Source organism: Quercus lobata, chromosome 10 (genome assembly GCF_001633185.2).
Source record: "Quercus lobata isolate SW786 chromosome 10, ValleyOak3.0 Primary Assembly, whole genome shotgun sequence".
Taxonomy (NCBI): domain Eukaryota; kingdom Viridiplantae; phylum Streptophyta; class Magnoliopsida; order Fagales; family Fagaceae; genus Quercus; species Quercus lobata.
In genome coordinates this window covers 17,293,761-17,316,750 of record NC_044913.1, presented here as the reverse complement: position 1 = coordinate 17,316,750, position 22,990 = coordinate 17,293,761, and the positions used below count along the sequence as shown (strand labels likewise).

The following is a 22,990-nucleotide window of genomic DNA, read 5'->3' as shown; positions in this document are numbered from 1 at the left end:
TTATCAATTTTTGAAGGTCAAAATTAACTCACAAGTTATCATTGTAAACCTGGGCAGAAATTAAAATAGTAAATGTTTTATTTTCTTTGGACACTTAGACATTAAGGTTTTTGAAGGGAGGCGGTGTAGAACGAATTTTGGCAGAGAAAACCTTGTATTTTTCTTTTTCTAATGGCAGCCTAAACTCTTTGTTAGGGCTAGGGGTTATGTTTCTTCTATACAGTATGAATATTTAATGTGATTCTTTCTAAAATTTTATCAACGACATATTTGATTGTTCAATTAGATTTCTTTTGATGTATTAGTTCTTCCATACTTTCAATAAGTTCAATCATATTTTTCTTATTGTTTAGATGAATTTCTAATAGTTTCAAATAGAAATCAGGTTTTAAAGTGAATGGGTTTTTCTGAAAACTTTTCTAACCACATTATCAATTGAGGTTATCATGCGTTCTTGAATTGTCTCAGTTCAACTGAATCATAAGTGTTTAATTGTATAAGAACAATCAATTATGAAATAGATATTTTCTTAGATCACAAAGAATTTCATATCGATATAGGGAAACACCTCGATGCCCTAGTATTTACATTATTGATTTAAATAAGTTTTTATTATTATTCTTGTTAACAATCACCAAGCAAAAATATTTTTCTTTTTCATCCAAATTGTTATTTAATTATATTGTCTTTGAATTTATCCTGCTCCTTATGATTCGACCTTGGTACTCCAAGAATTATATTGCTACGATTTCCTACACTTGGGAGTGAGCAAGTACCTTCTCCCCACCGCCAAACCATACATTCTCTTACCTCTGACCCATGACCCACCACTCCTATATTAGCTAGGTACAGGTTGGTGATGCTTGGGCCTTGTGCGTGCTCCACTTTCGTGTATGTCCAAAGCTTGTCTACTACTCATGCGTTTGCCATGGACTGGAGGTTCGTTTGCGCGTTCTACCATGCATTCTTGGCCTCTTGTGGTGTGAACTATTTTTTGATCCTCCATTCTTTATGCCTTGCTTCCTTTAAGGGCTGGGCCTTTCTTGATTGTGGGCTTTTCTCCCTTTAAGCCCAATGTTTACTCCTTCCTTTGGCTTGCCAGTATTCCTGCTATACCATTCTGTTATTTCTGCTGCAGTGCTATTTGATCCATACTCGTTGGGCCTCTTTCGGGCCTACTGTATACTCTTCTCTTAATTGGTTACAATGACCCAATATAGTCATTGGGTTTATACTCGTGCTACTTTGGGTTTTCTTGACCCATTACATTGCTTATGGGCTCCTTTGGCCAATTTCTTTCTCCTTCGGTATCCTTGGCCCACTTTCTAACTTTATATTCTCTTGGGTTTTTACTAACTCTTTTGGGCTTCCCTGACCCAATTACCCCATCCTTCATCCTTGGGGGTTCATGGCCTTCTATCAACCTTTTACTTTTTTACTTTGGGTCTGCCGTGGCCCATTCTTACTTTTCTACATCACATAATACCCATGGGTTTGCTACTTCCTTCTCTAGGCTCCTTTAGGCCCATTTGCTTTCCTCAAGACCCACTTGTTTATTTCATAGGCCATGACTCATTATTCTTGCCATTCGGGCTTAATGGGGTTTTCTCTCAATTCTGCTAACTCCTTCCTGCCCGTACTGTTGAGCTTCTTCTTGCTGTTGGGCTTTTCCAAAATGAGCATCAACAATAGTTAAACGTCATTTTTTTTATGAAATTGATCTAATACAAATACTCATCAAGATGTTTCAGAATTCATGTGGCCGATTCAATCTAATTTGTTAAAAATTCATAATTAACCCCAAATTTTAAAGAAACATAAATTTACATGTTTACTAAACTTTTATCCAACCACTAGACCAATAATATATAGAAAATAAAGTTTCAAATCTTAGGATTTCTAACATTTCCTTAAATTAAATAAGAATGAATAAACAAATTCGCAAATAAATAAATTTGAAATGCACAATAAAAAAGGGTCCATTCTTTTTTGGATTTATATAATATGGTTTATATATATATATATATATATATACCTTTATATATAAGGTCTTGATTAGTGATTAGGCTTCATCAAGAAAAAGACAGAAAAAAAAAAAAAGAGAGTATTATTTGGTATTATGGTATTATCCATATCATATGTGCATCCCATGTCTCATCTTTATTCCTTCTCTTTTTTGAAGGGTCGTGTCTCATCTTAATTTGTGCGTGAATCCTGTTTAATTTTGTTTTTGACCCATTTGATTTTCTTATTTTACAAACTTTTTTTTTGGAAAGATTTAATCTCATATTGAAAAGGAAATATACTATTTTATTTTTTTTAATTGTGATGATTAATGAATTAATATGTATTGGAGCAAATATTAGACTAAATATGTATGTAAGGGAGAAGTGAAAGGAGGAGGTCCCATTGACAAGTCAGAGAATGTCTACAATAATAGTGTTGTGTAATTTTTGAAAAATAAAAATAGAAGAAACAACCTATTTAATTTTGTTTTTATATTAATGCTTCAATAGTCTATAATTACACATTCTACAAACAATATTATTTTTAGAGGATCAAACATAAATATATAAACAAATGTATAACAAATGGCAATAACACTAACCATGGTAAAATAAGCAAACAAATAAGTTAGTAACTTTTTTGAAAAGTAAAATATAATATAAAAATAGTAGAAAAAGGTCTCAGCAACAAGCCACTAAACTGGTAATGTGTGGCGTCATCTACGAGCTAAATAAACATTTATTTATTTATTAAAAGAAAGATTTTTTTAGTCTTTTTTTTATCCAACCAGATAGAGATCTCAGCAAAAGATAAAACTGAATACAGAGAAACAAAAATATACCACATTACCACTAGTCTACTGGCTACTAATCTGGAGGTCACTGATTGTCGATTCACTTGAACGGACTCTGAAGCGCAGCAGACGACAAGAACCAAAGAAAACTGTTGAGTTCATTGCAGTGCTGAGACTGTAGCGACGGCAACAGGAAGAAATTTTTTTTGTTTTATTCATTTTTATTTTAAGTAAATAACCTATATATGTCAAAGATTTTTATTTTTGGTATTTGGAGGAGCTAATGGGCCAAGGAATGGATTGGATTTTTTTAAATCTTTTTTTTTTTTTTTGGGTTTTTCTTAATGAATATGAGAGGAAAGTGAATTTTAACTAGGTACTGAAGTTAATTTACAAACAATTTTTGTATAATTTTTCAATTTACTTAGGCAATAAATGAAATTTTAAAAAATTTAGGGGGGAGGGGGATTGTGGACCCCTTCTCCCCAAAAAAAAAAAACTAAGCTCTAGCTAAACTTACATCCATGCCCACATACAAAATATTAACTTTAAGGATTGTGTATTGTTATACACATCTATATAATAACTAATAGTCAAAATGTTTGATTTCTTGTTGGCTGTTTTTTAGTGTGTCATGTGGCTACATAAATTACTGACATATATACAATTAAAAACATTAAAGAATGTATCTTTTTGGTTGTTCGCTTATTTAGTTTCAGTGGATAACTACTTATTATTTACGCTGTTTATTCTTTGTTTTCTTCTTTTTGTTTTTCCGTTTTTTTTTTTTTTTTCCCTCTGCGAGAACAAACCCAACGAAGGTTGTGGACAAAAAACAGAGTACCCATGACACTACTGCTATTGGCAAATTACAGACACAATATTCTGTCTCTATTATAGTAGTTACAAAATATCAATCAAACATTTCCTTCTGGTAGTCTACAAATTTTGCCAAACTTGAGTTGGTTACATGGGCAGTTACAAAAAACTGCCGTTTCTTCTCATTCTTTTACCTCTTTCTGTAACCTTTTTTTAATAAAAGGGAATCCTCTTTCCGTAACTCCTAAAAAAAATTATAGAAACAAGTTTTGGCTTATTTGGAATAAGAATTATTCAAGAAGCAAATATTATGATTACTACAAGAAAAGTCACCAAAGAAGTTCAAAGGTCAGTTACCCCAAATGTTTACCTTCTCTCATGTTTTATTTTTTAATCAAACTTCTTCTTCATTTGCTATTGCTTGATTAATGCATATGATTAACACATAAACAAAACTGACAGATTAAGAAGTTATTTAAATTTTTTCCCGGACTATTTCACATCCCGCAAATTGCTAATGCTACCCCAATTTCCTTTCCAAACCACAAAAGGCACCAAAGTGGAGAAGAAGTGAAGAACACATTCAAAATAACCACTCCAAATTTATCTCAATAATTTCAAAACCAAAAAAAAAAAAAAAAAAAAAACATTAAGTCATCACTCACCAGTACTTTCTAAGTCCGGCAGTCTGAAAGTGGTTGATGGAGTGGATTAGGCCGAACTTCTAAGCCCCAATCTCTCTTTCTCTCTTTCTTCTAAGCCCCAGAACTACTCATCTTTTAAAAATCTTTGTAAGATATTATCATAGCACTACTTATTACTTGCTTTCTCCCAACAGCCCCACGTGAGTCTATTTGTCAAAGTCTATTCCCAACTTAACTCACCTTTAGGCAACACGTTAGCCTATTTAACTACACATGCTTTTGTCATTTTATTAGTTATTTTTTCTAAGCGACATTTCACATTTCATTAGTTCGTCATTGATTCTTTAGCAGTTGGTTATGAAGTTGAACGTTTAATATAATTAAGTATATAGAGTAATATTATGACTTACAAATTTTACTGCATTGCTTATGTTTTATTTATCACTAAACAAATAAATTAATCTTCAATTAAACAAGTAAATATATTCATTGTCACATTTTTTTTTGAATAATTATATTCATTGTCATATTAGTATGTAAAAGTTACTTAAAATTTTTTGTAGCATTACAATCATATAGTAAATAGCTTATGGCGCAAAATCATTAGAAAGTGAATACCAAGTCATGAATCCATAATGTAGAAACCACAACTAGACATTAGTAAAAATTTAGACTATACATGACAAATAGATCATTATTAATTGAAAGTTTTTATGAGTATTAGATGTTTATTGCATTTTATTTTTGTTTTGATACATAGAGAAATTGAAATTTAGTGGGAAAATTATAGTACAATAAATGTACAAAAATGTTTTGACACAAAGAAGATACAAAAATGTATTGGTAATTTTACAAATTCTACATTTAGAGGGAATCTTTCAAATGTTTTATTAAATGGAAAGATGATTTTGTTTGTTTATTATTTGTTAACTCCTATATTTACAAGCATTTATGCACGCATGCTAACCATTTAAGGTCAAATATAATATTGTATTCTTCAAAATACTTTCAATAACTTTTCCCGTGCATCGCACGAGTTAGCGACTAGTGTAATATAAATTGAAAACGTAACTTTAAGTCATGAATCATGTTTTCAAGTTGTTGATACTCATTTTCACGACACATTTTCTACAAGCTCGAATCGACCAAGCCCAACTTCCTTGTGGGCTCAATCCTTGTGGGCTTGATTCAACCAAGCTCGATTCTACAACCTTTCTCAATTTCCTCTTTTCGCTGACTGTGGGTCTAATTTTCAGACCTGTTATGTTTTTATGCTTTTTCTGCACTTTTGTTAAGTCCATTAAGCTAGCAAACATTCTCGCAATTCTGAAGCATTAGGGGGGGGGGGGGGGGGGAATATGGGTACAAGAAAACTTTCCCTCTCTTCCTCACAACCTTTTTCAATTTCCTCTTCTCGCTGATTGTGGGTCAAAATTTCGAACCTGTATACTTTTTCTGCATTTCAATTATGGCATTTTGATTTCTCTCTTGTTAAAGCACCATTAGTCTTTTGTTCATTATACATTTGGAATTTTGGGCTTGATTCTCTACAAATAAACATTTTAAAAAAACCAAGGGGAGATTTAGGCTAATATCACATTTTTGGCCCTTGTCGCAAAAACGTCCTTGATATAAGTAAACAACACACAGTGTGTGCATAAGAGGAATTTCTCTCACTTTAATGTTGTTTATGTTTTGGTGACACCAATGTTAATTTATTTTGGTAGTTTGAAAAAACATATAATTTTGAATTCTCATTGGAAAAACACATAAACTGGCCCGTTTGGTAATGTAATTCTAGTAACGTTGTTTGTATTTTTTAGAAATACATATGGGTGAAAGAGCGTGTGAAAATACGTGTAATGTTGTTTAAAAACTGAAAACTGTTATTGAAATGCATGTACCAAACACTAGCCTTTAAGCAATCGTGTAGTTGATGTGATAACGCTAGTTGTATTATATTTAGCAAAAAAATATTTAGTAAATAATTATTACTATTATCTTGTCATATACAATCTTCTTATTTCCTAAGAGCTCTAGGGACTATTTACAATCTTTAGATGTTAAGGGGTGCCGTAAAATTATTATGAATTTTTATTGTCATTATAGTTTAATTGATTTTTTTTCCCCTGTAAAGCTTTCTTGATGATTTGAAGGTAACTTCAATCATAGGGTTCTTAAAAACTTATTCATTTTGTGTGGACGAGAATCCCTAATCTCATTTAAGTGGATTGCTAAGATGATTTCCAAGGATGCACTTCGAACCTCAGGGACAAGCACTGGATAACCACGAGAAGAGCACTTGTTGATTTTGGGGCCGAGTGATAACCATAGGAGGCTCATAAAGTTAAAATATCACAGAGGGAAGAAAGTAGATTTGGCACGAGTTACGAGGAGGGTGAAAAGAGAAGGGTGTGGAAGCTATCCTCTCCACATTAAATGCAAGACAACTACTCCTTTGGCCACATTAATGAAGAAATGACCATAAACAGTGGTGGCACAGCTCAGATTGCAAGGCAGAAGTTTACTAGTATGTTTTGGATGAGATAGAAGTCCTAGGAATGCAATCTCAGCCCTCCAAGTATAGGAATAAGATAATCTATGTGAAAATATAAAAAGAAAATAAAGATCCTTATGAGAGGGATCCAGAAGGAGAGAGGGAAGAGAACTTTTTGAAAAAAGAAGAAAAATACTTGTGAAAAAGAGAAAGTAAGACTCATATATAAAAGATCTTCCTTGGGTTGGACTGAGGATCCCTTTTTCTTCATAATTGTGTGATCCAAGTCATTTATTTGGTGTTTCTTCTCATTGTGATTAACTTTAGCTCAATATGTAGTCAATATCCTACTCATTCTCTAACAAATTTATTGTGATGGGCTCATTAGGCCACTGTTTGGTCGTTTTTGGACAGTACGTTTATTTGTGCCCTTACACATTTAATTCAAAATAAGTAAATTAGATTTTTCTTGGTTGTCAATAGTTTAAAAAATACCAAAATAACGATAACTAAGATTTTTTTTTTAAATTATTGACGTTGTGTGGTAAAATTAAAACACTCATTAGCTCAATTGGGAATTACTGTATTATTTTCAATATATAGAAGTTTAGAATAGTAATTGGTTTCCTAATTCTAGGAGGAATGGGATATATAGTATTTGTTTTTTCAGATAAAAGATTTTAACGAGTGGGTATTTGAGTATATCTTTGAATTTTATTTTTATTTTACTTTGAGAAGAAGTCTCCTAAATATAATAGGAATAGGTCTCAACACATACTATATAGCATAGGCATGGGTTAACGAGTCCTAAAAAGTCTCACTCAGTTTCTTCTGCTCTCTCGAGTTCTTGTAATCTTTGTAAGAATCTTTTTACGTTTTCCAAACATGTCAAGCTCCTACCACGATTATGATATCGAGGTTTGGCAGCAAATCCAACCCTGGAATCAGCCACCATCGCACAAGACTTCGCCCTTGTGGGATGGCTTTCGCATCGATTTTTACATCACCAAGGTACGGAGAGTGAAGAACTACGACAGCAACAGCAACACACCACCGAGTACTGTCGACGAACAAACATCTTCTAAGAGAAAATCGGGTTGGCTCCTCAAAGATGAGGCCACGTGTACTGACAACAATGGTGTCATGTCCACTTTGCTTAGCGTGATGCTCAAGTTGCCCGAGGAAAAACATGGCGATTTGTTGCGAGAAATAGCAACTGTTGCTCGTTGTGCCGGGGCATCAAGGATGCCCATTGTTGTGAACTTCAAGAAAGTGTACACGATAGTTTTGGACACCGCGGAGATTTATGACGAGGTGAAGCCAATTCCGGCGTCTAAATCTTCCATTGAAGCTTTGGAGAAGGTCAGGTCGAATTCGGATGGAGAGTGTATTATCTGTACGCAGGAGTTTCAGATTGGTTCTGAAGTCACTCGCATGCCATGTTCGCATGTTTATCATGGACATTGTGTTGTCAAGTGGTTGAAGACGAGTCACTTCTGTCCCGTGTGTCGATATCCAATGCCAGTATGCCACAATGATTGTTGAGTCTGGGAATTCAGAATCAGTTTCTTGACTAAATTTGGTTTCTTTGTTAGTGATATGTATGTTATATGTGGTTCATTATGCACAGTTTGTTTGTAAGGATTTTTAGTTGATATTGAAGCTTGTTTCTTTATCTTTTTAATCTTAGCCGCCATGAAAAGTTTTGTACTAGAACATCTTGACTGAAAGTGAGTTTGAAATTCATAGATTAATCCTTTCTTGCTTCTTCTTTTGAATATTTCAGTGATTTTCTTCTTCTTCTTCAATGTGGGTTGTTGAATATTTCAATGATTTTATTTTATTTGCTTCTTTAATCTTTATTCTATTGAATATACATATTTGGCTTTCAGGTTTATATGTTTTTTTTCTATGGATTTTATTTGTTTTGGCGAAGATATATTTCATGGAAAAATGTAAAGAACAATAGAACATATAAACTAATTTTGAATTCTTTTAATATTCATGTGAAGATAGTGGCACTTACTACTATCTTATCTTCAAGTAGTCCTCCCAATGATTCCAATCCAATAAGAATAAAAATCTTCAACCGTATTAGTGTTTCACTTTATACTTTATCAATAGTCCTACACTTTTTATAAATAAATAACCCAAGTTTAAAGCTTCACTCGGTAAAATATAAAATTGAACACTCAAATTAAGATAAAATTTTATGAACAAGTTTGGTTACAAACTTTGTTGTAACTATTGGAAACAACTCCCACTAAAAATATTAACATGATTACGTACATATTTTGAAAATCTAATCGTTAGTTTTATGATTTTTATATTCTTAATATGCTTGTCAAATTTCATGCCAATCAAATTTTATTTACTATTCGATTCATAAACTTATTTTTTATGCATAATTTTAGACTACAAAATTTTAAAATTTAAACATTTAATTAATAATATAGCTTTTAATAGTTGATTTTTTAGAAATTTTGCAAGTACAGAAGATATAAGAAGAAAATGTTATCCAGTGATAAATTTATCAAAATTCATATTTAATAAAAATATATTGACAAAATTTGTAGTTACTAGTTACAACCAAGTTTATAATCAAACTTTGTCCAAATTTTATTATTTTCAAATATAAATAATTCTTTCGGTTAACCCATTCAACATAAATTCATGAATGATTTGTCCATGTAAGACAAGAAATGTTTTATTATATTAAGAATGCCATACAAAATCTTAAATGGAAATTGATTTTCTACTTTTTTTTTGCTCTAGTTGTTAAATTTTCAGGATAAATTTTATTTATTGGCAATAATTTCTGGATTATCAAAAAATATTAAACATGAATTACACAATCTTATTGGCATTGAAATATGATTTTTTTTAAAAGAAAAAATTCAAAAAATGAAGAGGTGGGGAACTTGGGAATTGGACGGGTGTTTAAAGTTTAAACTTCAATAGGAGATTTCCTCAAAAAACAATTTTAAAAAAAGAAAAAAAGAAAAGAAAGAAAACCCTTCCATAGGAGATGGGTCGGGCCTACGTGGCTAATTGGATCCCCGGTCCAATCACTGGTGAGTTTTGCTAAAGGGGAAAAAACGAAGTTATATATAAAAGGGAGATGGGTCGGGCCTGCGTGACTAATTGGATCGAGGTCCAATCACTTGAAAATACGAAATTAAATGTTAAAAGTGGCCCCTGGAGAAGGGTCAGGCCTACATGACTAATTGGATCCCCGGCCCAATCACTTGAAAGAACGAAGTTAAATATTAAAAATGGCCCATGCAGGTTTCGAACCTGCGACCTTCGCGTTATTAGCACGACGCTCTAACCAGCTGAGCTAATAGGCCAGATGGAGATGTTTAATATATATCATTATTATAGTGACTTTAGCTGAATAGTAAATACCAACAAATCCGAAACATACGGATAACCAAATTTTGGTAAAGAAAAAAGAAAAAGATGGATTTCATATAGATAAATGCTGTATTCACAAAATTTTTTCAAAAGATTTCAAGTGATAAGTTATTATTGTTGGTAAAAAAAAAGGTGATTTATTCAATTTAGAACTAATAACAAGTAATAAGTTATTTAGAACCAATATAGCATCAGCAATTATTTTTTTTGGTTTGTATATTTTGGTAAGTTATCCAAGAAACAATGCTACATATGGATTTTTTTTTTTCTCTCAATAAATGGCATTGGCACTTATGTTCAATTTGTTTTGAAATAAAATATTTTTTTGGATAATGTTTTCTCATTTTCAGGTGTTTGTTTGTAAGCAAAATATAGTTAAACTCGTAAAATATTTTTTGTTGATAGTAAAATCTTTTATAAAATTTTGTAAAATGTTTTACCTTTGAAAATTTGGTAAAATATTTTCTAAAAACACCCAGTGGCTTCCCTTCTCTCATTTGGTCACTAGGTCACTGATTTGATGGCTAGAGACATCACTCTAGCAACCGGTGTTGGCCATCTGGTGGCTAGTAACTCCACTCCTTGGCTAATGCTAGCGGTCTAGTGGCTGGAGATGTCTCACCGGCGATCAATATTAGTAGTTCAACGGTTGAAAATGTTGCACCACAACTTGTGTTGGAAGTCCAATTACCAGAGATATTGCTTTGACAGTGATCGTCGGCAGTTTGGTCGCCAGAGCCACTGCTTTGACTATCAATTCTAGCAATCCGGTCACCAGACCTCCGGCACCGGCAACTTTAATGTTGAGACATTAGTTTTGATGGTTCGTTTGAAAAATTTTATTTGTCATACTAAACATTTGAAAATATTTTACATGTATTTTTTACATATAAAATATTTTATGTTTAAAAATATTTTACTTCATAACAAAGCGTGAGATGTAATTATCAAATTAGAACCTAAGAATACTTTTTCCACGAGCATGGATAGATTATATATATGGTGAGTCTTTTGAACGAGGGATATGTGAGTCATTTGACATAACATTATGGCTTATTCTTTCCATATCCAATTAGTTGCTTGTGTGTAATGGAAGGGTGGATGCAAATGGTTCGAAGCTTATCCACTTTCCCTCCCACACCACCAAAATCCAAAGTAGCAACCCAAAACTCTCACACTTCAACATACTAGCTACCTCTCATTCAAAACATGGCTGAAGCTGTCATGGGCTTTACCATTATCAAACCACATAGCCATAGCTTTATTTATACAACAAAATTGGAAGCAAATCCATGTTCAAGATTGGTAAATCTTGGGTCCATTTCCATGATTTCAACATAGTCTCAAAGTTAAGAATTTTCCAAAGCTACAAACTAAAGTATGTGTGTCTTGCATTTGCAGCCTAGGCAGTGTTCAAGTACTGGACTTTTTAATGGGTGGCAGCAGGTAAGTTCTCAGCAACTAAACAAAGAAGTGGATTTCATAAATATAGACATCTTTATCAATGGGTCAATTGACTCATTTACACCTCTATAGCATCATATCTTACATTCTTTTAACAATAGCTTGAGGGCAGGAAGAGCAAAAGATCCTCTATATGTAAAGCAAATGCTCTCCCTGATTGGCCTCTGATGGCAGTTCTGGTTGAACATATGGATGGCCAAAGAGACCTTATAACCCACAAATTTGTTTGGCATCTTAGTGACCAAGCCATAAAGAACGTCTGTAAGTTTTTTCATAATTCATTCTCTCTTTCTTACCTCTTTCACAATGCTTAATTGGAATATGAATTATTACAATTGAATTTGTTCCTTCTTTGTTATCGTAGATGCTTTTTACATCATTTTCACTTGTTGGGGATGCTTGTTCTTTAGTGCCATGAAGGTAGGCATGTCTCATTCTACTCCTTTGTCGGGTACACTAATTGAAACATTCCTTTTAATTAAAGTCTAGTCTCTTATATGGTTTAGCATGTTTAGGATCCTTTCTATGATTCGGAGCAATATAGGGGGGATGGAGGAGATGGTAGTGGAAATTGCTTCTATGAGAAGGTACCTTTCTTGCTTAATATTTAATTGTTGTCTAATAAAAGCCTCACTTAAATTTGTTGTCTTAAAACTTTAATAAGTTGCATCAAGCACTATACTGAGGCTGATAGAGTTCTTTTTGAACTTCTGTCCTCCCTGTCACTGGGTATCTTCAAATTTTTTTTTTTCATACTCTTCATAACTAGAGGAAATTGATTGAGAAAATGTCAATTGCCAAAATTGTATTAATATCATAAAGTTAAAAGAAAAAAAAAAACCAATGGTTCACAACTTCACATATTTTAAATATCAACTGTCACCATGTAGAACTTTGAAAAGGGTTTGTTGGCCATCTATTTGATCTCAAAAGTTTCAAAAATTGGGAAATTATTGCTTGTATCAATGTCATTTGTTGTTGTGGCTACTTCATTTACAGCCCGAGTCCATAGATTTAGATTTTAATTGTGTATATACGATGATGCAGCAAGATGATATTGAAGAATCTTCAAGAGCTGAGTTGTGGCGTGAGGAGCTGATTGAGGAGATTGAGCAGAAGGTTGGAGGTCTGCGAGAGTTGGAGGAAGCTGGCAAGAAGGAGGAGCTTATCAAGTGATTTTCTGTGTTTATGCATTTACTTCCAACTCATTGACCCTAGCAGACAGTATTGTATATAATTTTCAACCTTTGATTCCTTATATGTCACTGATAAAAGCTACCATATTAATCATCTAAGAGGGAAAAAGAAAAGACGTACGAATTTAAAAAAAAAAAAAATGACAACATTGAAATCTATGATGTTTCTTGATAAAACACCACTAGCTATTTGATAATTAAAGACTTAATCAGTTAAGTTGATTAGAATTAGACTTACGGAATTGAATCAATTCCTTTTAATATACATACTCCCACATACATTCATAGATGCTCACACATTGTGCACAAGCACAACATAGTGTATGCACATTATACATGTAAATGTAATACTTAATACTAATATGAACAATAAAATTTTATCTAATTTGCACCTTGTGGCCATAGGGTTAGCAAATAACATGATGTATAATATGCCATAGCCCCCATTGTATTCTTTGTGTGAGAGAACCGTGTGGGGCTGAACTCTTTGGTATTGGCCAGAACAAATGGATCGTCTCTTACTCTTTTGATTTTTATCTCTAGAAGCAATAAAGATTAAAAAAAAAGAAAAAAGGCAACTGTTCTGTTTGGTAGACAAACTCCAACACATGTTTTCAGTTTTTAAACAACATTATATGTATTTTCACACATTTTTTCATCTACACGTATTTCCACACATATTCTCAAACAACAAAACACATATTTTCAAACACGTATACCAAACACCCCCTAGACATCCCATTTTCCCCTGGCCTATACCTGAGGTAACTGGTTTAGATGACAAAGAAGTCTCAATTACTACCAAAATGATTAGCACCATGTATTAAATTCTATAGCTCAAATTGCAAGACTTGAGCCCATTACAAAAAACCATTAATATATATATTTTTTTTACCAAAGTGACATATTCCTCTCGCACACAATGTGAGGTGGTGTAAAACAAAGGGTATGTTTAGTTAGGGTGATGGAAAAGTAGAAGGATAGAAACTAGTGTGGAATGAAAAAGTAGAAAGATAGAAAAAATTGTCGTTTTCCATAACTTGTGTTTTGTTAGGAGGTGGACAAGTAGAGTAAAAAACTCTTTTGTTTTTGTTTAGTTGAGAAGAAAAATGAGATGATAGAAAATTTTGTTTTTATAAATTTACCCTCATGCCCTTATACATGAAATTTTTTTAAAATAATTTATAAGGAAAAAAAATGGACGCTAAGCTTGAAAAAGAGAGAGGGAAAAAAAGAAAAAGAAAAAAAAAGGAAACCAATGTTGAAGGGGAAAGGGGGCAGATGAGTAATTTTCTATCTTAAACTCACTTTTTTTTCCACATTTTCTCCCCAATTTGGGGAGGAAACTTCCTCTTCACGAAAAGGTGGGCTCAGGGATAAAATAATTTTCTCCCCCAGTTTCCGTCCCATCAACCAAAGGCATGCAATTTCTATTTCCTCTCCTATTTTTTATCCCCCATCTTCCATCCTCCTATTTTCACTCTAACAAAATGGAGCCTAAGTCTTTAGAAGATACCTTTCACCCCTGTATCATAGGATCCAAAATTTCATGCACATTCCATACTGAAATTTCGTTGGTTTCATTCTACATTTTGACTCTCTCCCTCTCTCTCTAAGAAGGTTGTAGGTATCAACATCGAAATTTCAGGGCCAACCCTATCATCACTTTGGAGTCTTGGAGACACTTTTGACTATAAGGGTGATGTGTGTGTATAGTGTGCACTTTTTCTTTTTAAATTCATACTACCCTAAAATAAATAATGAAACTTTTTTTTTTCTTAATTTGAAAAATCTCTTTGTAGAGTAATTTTAATTGGAATAGAATTTTCTAAAAGTTTTTGAAAATTTAGCAATAGTGATCTACTTAGAGAAACTATATATTAATTATTTTAATGTACTTATAGTTTGGCACAAATGTAAGATACAACTTTTATTATATAACATCTGATATGAAATAGACATTAGTTTATATAATGTGTAATTTTATTAGAAATTGTTTAGTTACAAAAGCTAAATGTTTATTAGAAAAATTCTTATTTATTATTATTATTTTTTTAAAAACCTAAAAGTTAGACTATTTGTAAAAAAAAAAATTTCCTCTCCAACACACTAAAAGAAAAATTCGGTCAAGTGACCAAAGTCAACAATTGACAAAATTTAGCTTCATCAGCCAATAGCAAGATAATTCTTTCTTTTTTTTTTGGCTGAAATAGCAAGATAATTCTTGTCATGAGCAACAAGAGGATGACTCACTTAACCCGCCAATCAAGTAAGTCAAATGCTTCACACATAACGGAACATATGTCATTATTTTATTGGTAATTACAGTAAAACTTTTTCATTCTAGAAAATCGAGAGACTAGGGTCGGTTGCCCTCCATGATTTTCCCCTGGACTTGGACTTGGACTTCAGCTGATTGCACATGAAAATCCTTAACAGACAGAACAGAACAGAAAGGATAGCAATATTTATCGGCTGAGATTCTAGAAACTCTTCGAAATTTAAGGACAACATAGCAGTATAGCACAAATATCACCGACAATATCTCTCTCTCTCTCTTCGGACACACATACTCTTGTTTATGAGACGCGCACACACACACAAACGCAAACATCGTTGGTTGGTTCCGCTGATTTCAACAACCGAATTCACAGCTTAACCTGTCGTGCCAATTTGTATGGTTTCATAATATCCCAAAACTCTCTCTCTCTTTTCCTTTGTAATCATTTTCTTTAACCATATTATGACTATTTCGTGGAGTCCCTGTTTTTGTTGTTGATTTTACCATCTGGGTCTGTCTTTTTTTGGTGTCTTTTAGAGTTTGTTACATAATTCTCACTTTGTTTCTTTCCAAAAACAAAAGGGGTTTACTTTCTTTTGTTTGTTCTTTCCCTCTTCATGAGGTTTGGATTTCTCACGTGGGCATTGCAGTTACAGAAACATTCTCTCTCCCCCCTTATTTCTTGCTCTTATTTCTATGTTCTTTGACAAAACAGAGAAAATTCAATGACAGCTTAAAGATTTTCTTCATTTGTTGAGAATCAAGGTTTTACATTTTTTTTTCTTTTTGACTTTATGGTGGTGGTGCCTGGAATGAAGTTTCAGCTGGAGAAGTGTATTTATATTGCATAATTAAAGTGAGTCAATATGGATTTCATGAGAGAAAAAAAGAATGTGCTTTTTGGCTAAATAAAATTGTTCATGAACGTTAGTAATTTGGAGCAATTGGCTGGTTATGGGAATATGAATGAATTTGCTTGTTAGATTGCAGGATGGGAAGGGTTAAGCTCAAGATAAAGAGGTTAGAGAGCACTAGCAATCGACAAGTGACTTATTCAAAAAGGAGACATGGAATTTTGAAGAAAGCTAGGGAATTGGCAATACTGTGTGACATAGATATTGCTCTTCTCATGTTTTCACCAACTGGGAGATCTACATTATATCAAGGAGAGAACAGGTAGTGTTACAGTTGATATCGTTTGTTGTATTTCAGATACACACTTAAGCTCAGATAGAGGAAGTTCACCAAGGCTAAAATGGCAAAAACAGATGTCATAAAACAAATTCCAGCAAGGCTAAAATGGGGTTTGTTATATTCCATATTACATAATAGTCTAAAGCATTTCTTTGCCATCTCAGAAATTTTGAAGAGGTTATTGCAAAGTTCTCACAATTGACTCCACAAGAAAGGGCAAAAAGGTTTGAAAATTTTACCCTAAACTTGTAATTCTTTTTATCTACTTGCTCTGTTGAATTTGAATGCATTACAGCTAAGTGATTTTTTCATTTCACTGGAACAGGAAATTGGAGAGCCTTGAAGTAAGACCATCATGCCCATCCTTTCAAATATGATATTTATTTTAGTTTCTTCTGCTTGTATTACTTGAGGATTGAACAATTGTCACTCTATATTTAATCCATGCATTCATTTTAAAATTTTGTTTGATAACATAGGCACTAAAGAAAACCTTCAAGAAGTTGGACCATGATGTAAATATAGAAGATTTTCTGGGTTCAAGGTATGAATATATTGATCTATTTTGTAAATTTCTATTTAGTAGAACTTCTTTAACAGATCTGACTTGCACCCTCCCTTCTCTTCCTTTTCTTGCAGCTCTCAAACAGTGGAGGTACAGATTGTTTACCGGCATTATCGTAATTCACTATGGTTTGAGATTATTTATTAAGTCAATGAATTGTTTTTTGGTTAAATCACAATGGGCAGGAATTGGGTAATCGATTAAGGCTATTGCAAGTTCAACTTACAGAACTACAAAAGAGACTGAGGTGCACCTTTGGGGATTTTGTTTGTTAAAGTATTGCCTTTACTTTTTTGTCTTGTGGATTGTGTTGTAAGAGTTTGATAGATATACAACATAAGCTCACTGCATTTATAGTTTCTTATCAAAATTTTGTATTTTATTGTACAATACATTAGTATTTTTTAAGGTCTTTGGCAATCCAGCTTAAAACTTTGAAGGGTCTATATTTTCAGTTCAAATTACTGATAAAAAAATTACTTCCAGTTCAAATTATCTATTGTATTTGTTTTTATTGCTCCAGTTAAGGGCTGCACACGCAAGCTGTCTTTTTCTCACTCTGGCATTGCCCTTTGTTACATTTTTGCTTAACATATCTGTTGTCATGCAATATGTATGTACCATACAATCAGTCATATATAATTCTTCTAAGTTATGCTATTTTACATTTAGCCTTAAACTTTCTGCATTCAAATGAACTCCTTGTAATGAACACTAGACTATATCGTTGTTGGTTAACTTTCTAAATGTTTTCTTTTGTCATCAGTTGACATCTTATTTGGGTTAAGATGAGATTAGATTAATTATGTTGTAGCGTTTTAGAACTTGTTTTTCTTAAGCAGCTGTATAGAACTAGTGTCGTATACTTTCTACTGTAGTACTTTATTCTGGGTAATTGATGGTGCATTAAGGGGTTCTTTAAGCATTGCCAAAAGCAAACTGACCAAATTTATTCCACTCATGTTACATCTTCTGCCATCTGTTTTAAAACTTTTTTCTTCCTCCTTTATCTCTGTGGATACTTTGAAATCTCATACTGCTGCCAATCCTTACCTAGTAAAGTTCAACATTTGATGGTTCTGCTTTCTTAGATGTTCGCTTTTCCTGTTTCCTAGACAGTCCCTGAGCAATGTGTTACAAAAGCTTCTTGTTTTATTAGAACAATCCTCTACTTTACTGTTATCTTTCATATTTTGACCCGGTTTCCTTTATGCACGCCATTAAATAATCTAAAATCTAAACTGTCTTGCAATTCCTTCAGCTATTGGAGTGATCCAGAAAAAATTGATAATGTCGAAAATCTAAGGCAGATGGAAGACTTGCTACGAGAATCAATACAGCAAATACGTCTACAAAAGGTAAGCCATTTGTTGATTCTAAAATATGAAAAGTTTGACATATTTACGCAGGATTACTTGTCCTTTAGGTCGCTGACTCTGTTTGGATCTGTATACCATTACCATCGGTACTAAAATCACATATATCCTTAGAAATTCTTTGTTCAGTCTCAGTAGTGTAGTAAGTTTGATGGCATCCTGATTTAATTGGGATTTTGTGCACTTGCCAAGAGCAGAGGTTGGATTTAGATTTTTAATCAACCCACCTTAGACCTTAGGTGATACTTATCTGTAATTGAATAACAAATGGCAATTGATATACTTATGCTAGTTCTTTCCTCTTGGCAGGAAAATTTTGGAAAACACCAGCTAGCTTCACTAGAATGCGCTACCCAGGTAATACGAGCGTCACTTAGTGCCTCTCTCTCTCTGTCTCTCTCTGCCCTTTCTTAGATGTAAGGAAAAATCTTACATGGCTCATTTTGCTTTATAGTTTCAAAATGGGATGCCTTTACCTATGCTAATGAATAGTGTGCACGATGCCCAATCCCTATCATGGCTTTCAAACAATGACAATCAACATATGCTATTTCCCCATGAGCCAAACTTCCTGCCACAGAGGTGAGTTTACTGCTAATCATATCCAATGCAGCACTATCTTCAATGTATGACTGTATATTTGTTTGACGAATGATTCTCAGTTTTTATCAATGTATATTACCTTGTGTTGAGAGTAATTTTTAAGTTTCATAGACTACTCATTCATCAATATTTATTTTGATTATTGAACTAGCAAAACATGTCATTTCTTTTCTAGCTGACCCATGTTCATTTTTCCAATTTTCCCAACAGAGATGTGGACTGCTCCTCAGATGTCTCGCTTCCAGGTTATTCTGGTTATTTTAGCACTGAAAAGAAAGATGCGGTTGGAAATACAATACAACTTGCTCATATGGGATCTGGAGGTGGTACCTTGGATGAGTTAAGTAGAAATACTTGTTTAAGTATGCAACTTGGTGAGCAATACGCATATCCTTCGTATGGTAGTTCAAATTTGCTCGAAGATGATACTAAGTTGAAGCCTCAGATGGAGATGAACTTACAAGTGAATCCTTTGGATTATCAAATTAATAATAACTTTGGAGTGTCTAGACCGTTGTGTGACAGTGGGCATCATTCCTGGTTTTCTGCATCGGCGCCTTGTAGCATTTCCATATACAATCAGAATGGCTACCAGTGGTGAGCATTTGTTTAACTGTTTAATTCTGTTTTTCCAAACACTAAATAAATTCCAAGTAACTTATTACTTAAAAATATTATGTGGCACAAATATTTCCATTGAATGGTTTCAAATGTTACTGCAAATTCCATAGTCAGAACTAATGATACTGTGCAGTAAATTAAATATTAGATTTTTCCTGCTTTGGAAAGCCCCCTTCATACAGTGGGTTTTAACTATCCTTGCAGTCCTTTTGATTCTTTGGTTGAATAGGGGGAATAATTAATCATTTCAGATAAAATCCGACTCATCAAACTTGTTATTGATTACTCGTGTAAGTGAGTCTATGTTTGTCTTACCTTGTTGGCATTTAGATTTTTATCACTTTGTTATTGAAAATATCTCATCCTCTGGCAGAGGGTTTTCAGTTGGCATAGCTGCTAGAATCTCTCTTAATTTTGAAATGACTTCAGATAGTTCATAGGTGCTGCATTGAGTTCGGGGTTTCCATCTTTAGTATAATGGATAGTATGCTTTCCTCTAACCTAAGAAAGCATCACCCGTAGTTTTCATCTCATGCTAATGATGACTGTCTGCACCAACTATGAACTGGGATACATTTTGGAATCTGTTGGATGACCTATTTATTCAAAGCTAATCATAATTGGAGGTTTATTTATTTTATTATTATCCTTTTTCCATATCTTGAACAGGGTTCAATTTAAGTGGCTGAAGACTATTTTCATTGTTCATTAATATTAAAGAACAAACAAATGGTCAACTGCTTATTAATCATTTTGTTCATGCTCCTATCTCTTTACTGCTAATTTCTGGTTGCTGGTGTTCAGGCAACTAATCTGCTTTCCTGTTCCTTATCATTTTCACTTTCTCTTGCAGCAACCAAATTGACTCTCAAGAGCCACGTTAATTTTTATCTAGAAGATGAGGATGGTAGGTGAAAGACTTTTCTGCGCATTGCATTTGAAGATTTGGCTATCCCTTCTTTTAATGGAGTTGAAAACAAATTCTGGATGAATTCTGCCATGAAATAAGAATAATCTAAAAGATGTATAATTTCTCATTTGGTTACCAAATCTCATAGATGTGTTTGCCGGATCATTGTATGAGACAGAAAAACATGTACATCTGAAATTGAGACTTCTCACCCCCCACCCCCTTTTTTTTTTGAGACAGTTACGATAGGGATGGTTTCTGATATTAGTCTTCCATCACCTTGCTTTAAATTAAATTGCTTCTGTGTTGAAATAAATGTAATCTAAAAGATGTACAGTTTCCTATTGGATATTTTGGTTACCAAATCTCATAGCTGTATATGCTGTATAAGACAGAAAAACATGTATATCTGCAAATTGAGTCATCCCCCCCCCCCCCCCCTCTCTCTCTCTCTCTTAAAAAAGTTATAATACGGATGGTTTCTGATGTTAGTTTTCAATCACCAATGCTGTAAATTAAATTGCAGTAGAGAATGAATGCGATTACACATGGAATTTGAATTTCAAAGGGGGCAGGAGTTATATGCTTCAGAAATTAAAATCTAACTGCTAAGTAGCTGATGTAATCTGCATGGAGATATTAATTCCATTGTAGTTCTGTACATGGATACTTGTTCACACTGATGCCAAATCTCACTCAAAAACCATGCCCTCACGGTTACAGAATAAATAAAACAGGTTCTGATATCATCACTAATGGACTTAGGAGCCACTCAGTGTCTGGACAATGGTGTTGTGCCATGGGTCAGAGATGTGCTGCAAGAGATTCTCAAATGGTCCTTTTCCAGTCACATTGTGTTGAATGATAAATCCCAAGAATGCCAACATGGCCAATCTCCCTGCATACAGTTCAAATCAAGCAAAAGTTTAGTCTAGTTCTATACAAATTCTCAGCTAGCTGAATCAACCAGGTTCAAATTGAAAAAATTACCATTTGCAAGCTCTTTCTCTTTGGCCTCAAGAGTGGGTGCAAAGTTGAGTGGGTTGAAAATGCTTCCTGGGTATCCACACTCATGTGGAGGCAAGCTGTATTGCTTAAAGATGGGGTCTTGGTTGACACATCCTGGGTTTTTGATGTCTTGCCACCTTCTGATCTCAACGTAATGGAACAAAATGAACTCAATCACAAAGAGAGTTGATGAGGATGCAAAGTACTCTTGTTTCCCAGCATCATACCATTGTGGGGCATTAATAATCCCAATCTTTGTGAAAACTTCTGGTAGTAGCATTCCTGCAACACCTAACATAGCCCAACGACTATTGACAAGCTCAGCTTGAACATACCATTTCAAGTTCTCAGGGTCCTCAGCAAGTCCCAGAGGATCAAACCCATTGTCACCAGGAAGACTGAAAATTTTTCAACTAGTTTTAGCTCTAATGTCACAAATTGTAGTCTATTTACATAAACCAAGTTCCTTTTTTTATTAACACTTCAGTTAGAAGCACTTAAAGTTTCTTCATTTTAACATGTTTCAAGGAATTTTATTCAATATAATAGAAAGTGCTACCTTCATAATGTCACTTTGAGACCATAAGTAGTGATAAATGATAAAGAACTTAGTTAAAGAAATATGTAAAGAGTCAAATTTTATAAGGTATAGTTGTACTTTTACATAACAGACAAAATAAAAACAAAATCCAAGGCATGGTAGATAATTACCTGCCATCAAGGTAAGTTGGTGAGGGCAACCCAGGTAACCATTCACCTTTCTTGGCCTCAACTTTGAAAGAGCCAGAAGAAGTGGAAGCCATTGGTTTAATGGACAATTCTCTAGTCAATTTACCAGAAGACCCAGTTAGGAACTTGGATTTCGAGGCACATGGCCGGAAAAGAGCTGCCGAAGCTTGTGTTGTGACGGTGGCCATGTCTACTGGCCTTAATCAATCAAATTGGGGGTGGTGGTGGTGGTAGAAGTGTAGACTAGTACTAAGTTTGTAAGCTTGATGTTTTTTGTGCATGGCTTTGTATTTTCATTTCAAGGGTGTGCTTGTGGTTCTTGTTCTTTGTTAAAAGTGGACGGTTGGTTTGCTTGATTTTTGGGATCTAACGGTTGAGATGTGTTCTGGTGTTTTGGATTAGCCAATAGCAACAATTGGGGCTTATCCTTTTATCTTTGTGCCATATCCACAGATCTATTTCTTTGTTCTGGTTGGTTGAAAATGATACCGTGGGGTCATTTTTTCTTGCCAACGAAACAAGATTTTCAACATGATTCTGTCCAATAACAGCATGACAATTGGGTGGATTGCACCTCACATGGCTAATGGTATCCAAATTTCAAGACCCAACTAATCGGAGAGATATCACAATCTATAAAAAAATATCTAAGATAGTAATTGATTATATGTCAGATACCTTTCACATACGAATTTGATCCTTGACTTTCATAGTCTGTAATTTAAATAGTGTGTGTTAGAACCAACTAATGTTCTAAATACTGTTTTAGTGCCCATTTCTGTTTGTATGGAACAAAATATTTTGGTATTGGTCTATTTTAGCATATCGTTACGAGATTATTGTTATTGTTATTTTATTTATATACA

At 33.6% G+C, this 22,990-nt stretch overlaps 4 protein-coding genes and 1 non-coding gene across 8 annotated transcripts; 3 read left to right on the top strand and 2 right to left on the bottom strand.

Annotated features, from left to right (window-relative positions):
- The first annotated feature begins 7,645 nt into the window (after positions 1–7,645).
- On the top strand, positions 7,646–8,305 carry LOC115964434 (uncharacterized RING finger protein P4H10.07). The gene has a single exon (XM_031083744.1). The coding sequence runs from the start codon at positions 7,646–7,648 to the stop codon at positions 8,303–8,305; it is 660 nt and encodes a 219-aa protein (XP_030939604.1).
- Positions 8,306–10,036: 1,731 nt separating this feature from the next.
- TRNAI-AAU lies at positions 10,037–10,110 on the bottom strand. The gene has a single exon. It is a non-coding gene; the product is annotated as a tRNA-Ile (tRNA).
- Positions 10,111–11,176: 1,066 nt separating this feature from the next.
- Positions 11,177–12,931, top strand: LOC115962960 (photosynthetic NDH subunit of subcomplex B 4, chloroplastic). Its single transcript, XM_031081849.1, has 6 exons — positions 11,177–11,482; positions 11,579–11,623; positions 11,743–11,902; positions 12,006–12,061; positions 12,157–12,228; positions 12,689–12,931. Exons 1-6 carry the CDS (start codon positions 11,387–11,389, stop codon positions 12,815–12,817), a joined length of 558 nt encoding a protein of 185 aa, XP_030937709.1. The 5' UTR covers positions 11,177–11,386; the 3' UTR covers positions 12,818–12,931.
- A 2,187-nt stretch (positions 12,932–15,118) lies between these two features.
- LOC115963382 (agamous-like MADS-box protein AGL65) lies at positions 15,119–21,545 on the top strand. 4 transcript variants are annotated; one of them, XM_031082357.1, is made up of 13 exons: positions 15,119–15,512; positions 15,937–15,974; positions 16,102–16,294; positions 16,477–16,536; positions 16,638–16,656; positions 16,792–16,856; positions 16,952–16,967; positions 17,063–17,124; positions 18,139–18,235; positions 18,563–18,610; positions 18,708–18,835; positions 19,067–19,453; positions 20,331–21,545. In XM_031082357.1, exons 3-13 carry the CDS (start codon positions 16,110–16,112, stop codon positions 20,359–20,361), a joined length of 1,098 nt encoding a protein of 365 aa, XP_030938217.1. In that variant the 5' UTR covers positions 15,119–15,512; positions 15,937–15,974; positions 16,102–16,109; the 3' UTR covers positions 20,362–21,545. The 4 variants fall into 4 exon arrangements, with proteins under 4 accessions (XP_030938217.1, XP_030938219.1, XP_030938216.1 ...); XM_031082359.1 differs by lacking the exon at positions 15,937–15,974 and having other exon boundaries at positions 16,109–16,294; XM_031082356.1 differs by lacking the exon at positions 15,937–15,974.
- Positions 20,897–22,487, bottom strand: LOC115963383 (chlorophyll a-b binding protein 4, chloroplastic). The gene is made up of 3 exons (XM_031082360.1): positions 22,107–22,487; positions 21,378–21,793; positions 20,897–21,285 (listed from the first exon to the last, which is right to left on the bottom strand). Exons 1-3 carry the CDS (start codon positions 22,310–22,312, stop codon positions 21,149–21,151), a joined length of 759 nt encoding a protein of 252 aa, XP_030938220.1. The 5' UTR covers positions 22,313–22,487; the 3' UTR covers positions 20,897–21,148.
- Positions 22,488–22,990: the final 503 nt, after the last annotated feature.

Excerpts from the sequence above, each read along its gene's own strand:
- LOC115962960 (XM_031081849.1), top strand. The coding sequence starts at position 11,387 with ATGGCTGAAGCTGTCATGGGCTTTACCATTATCAAACCACATAGCCAT. Across the intron at positions 11,483-11,578 it reads CAAATCCATGTTCAAGATTG|CCTAGGCAGTGTTCAAGTAC; the intron begins GTAAATCTTGGG and ends TTGCATTTGCAG. Across the intron at positions 12,062-12,156 it reads TGTTCTTTAGTGCCATGAAG|GATCCTTTCTATGATTCGGA; the intron begins GTAGGCATGTCT and ends TAGCATGTTTAG.
- LOC115964434 (XM_031083744.1), top strand. The coding sequence starts at position 7,646 with ATGTCAAGCTCCTACCACGATTATGATATCGAGGTTTGGCAGCAAATC.
- LOC115963382 (XM_031082359.1), top strand. The coding sequence starts at position 16,110 with ATGGGAAGGGTTAAGCTCAAGATAAAGAGGTTAGAGAGCACTAGCAAT. Across the intron at positions 17,125-18,138 it reads GAACTACAAAAGAGACTGAG|CTATTGGAGTGATCCAGAAA; the intron begins GTGCACCTTTGG and ends CAATTCCTTCAG. Across the intron at positions 18,836-19,066 it reads CCAAACTTCCTGCCACAGAG|AGATGTGGACTGCTCCTCAG; the intron begins GTGAGTTTACTG and ends TTTTCCCAACAG.
- LOC115963383 (XM_031082360.1), bottom strand. The coding sequence starts at position 22,312 with ATGGCCACCGTCACAACACAAGCTTCGGCAGCTCTTTTCCGGCCATGT. Across the intron at positions 21,794-22,106 it reads CCAACTTACCTTGATGGCAG|TCTTCCTGGTGACAATGGGT; the intron begins GTAATTATCTAC and ends AAAAATTTTCAG. Across the intron at positions 21,286-21,377 it reads AGAGAAAGAGCTTGCAAATG|GGAGATTGGCCATGTTGGCA; the intron begins GTAATTTTTTCA and ends AACTGTATGCAG.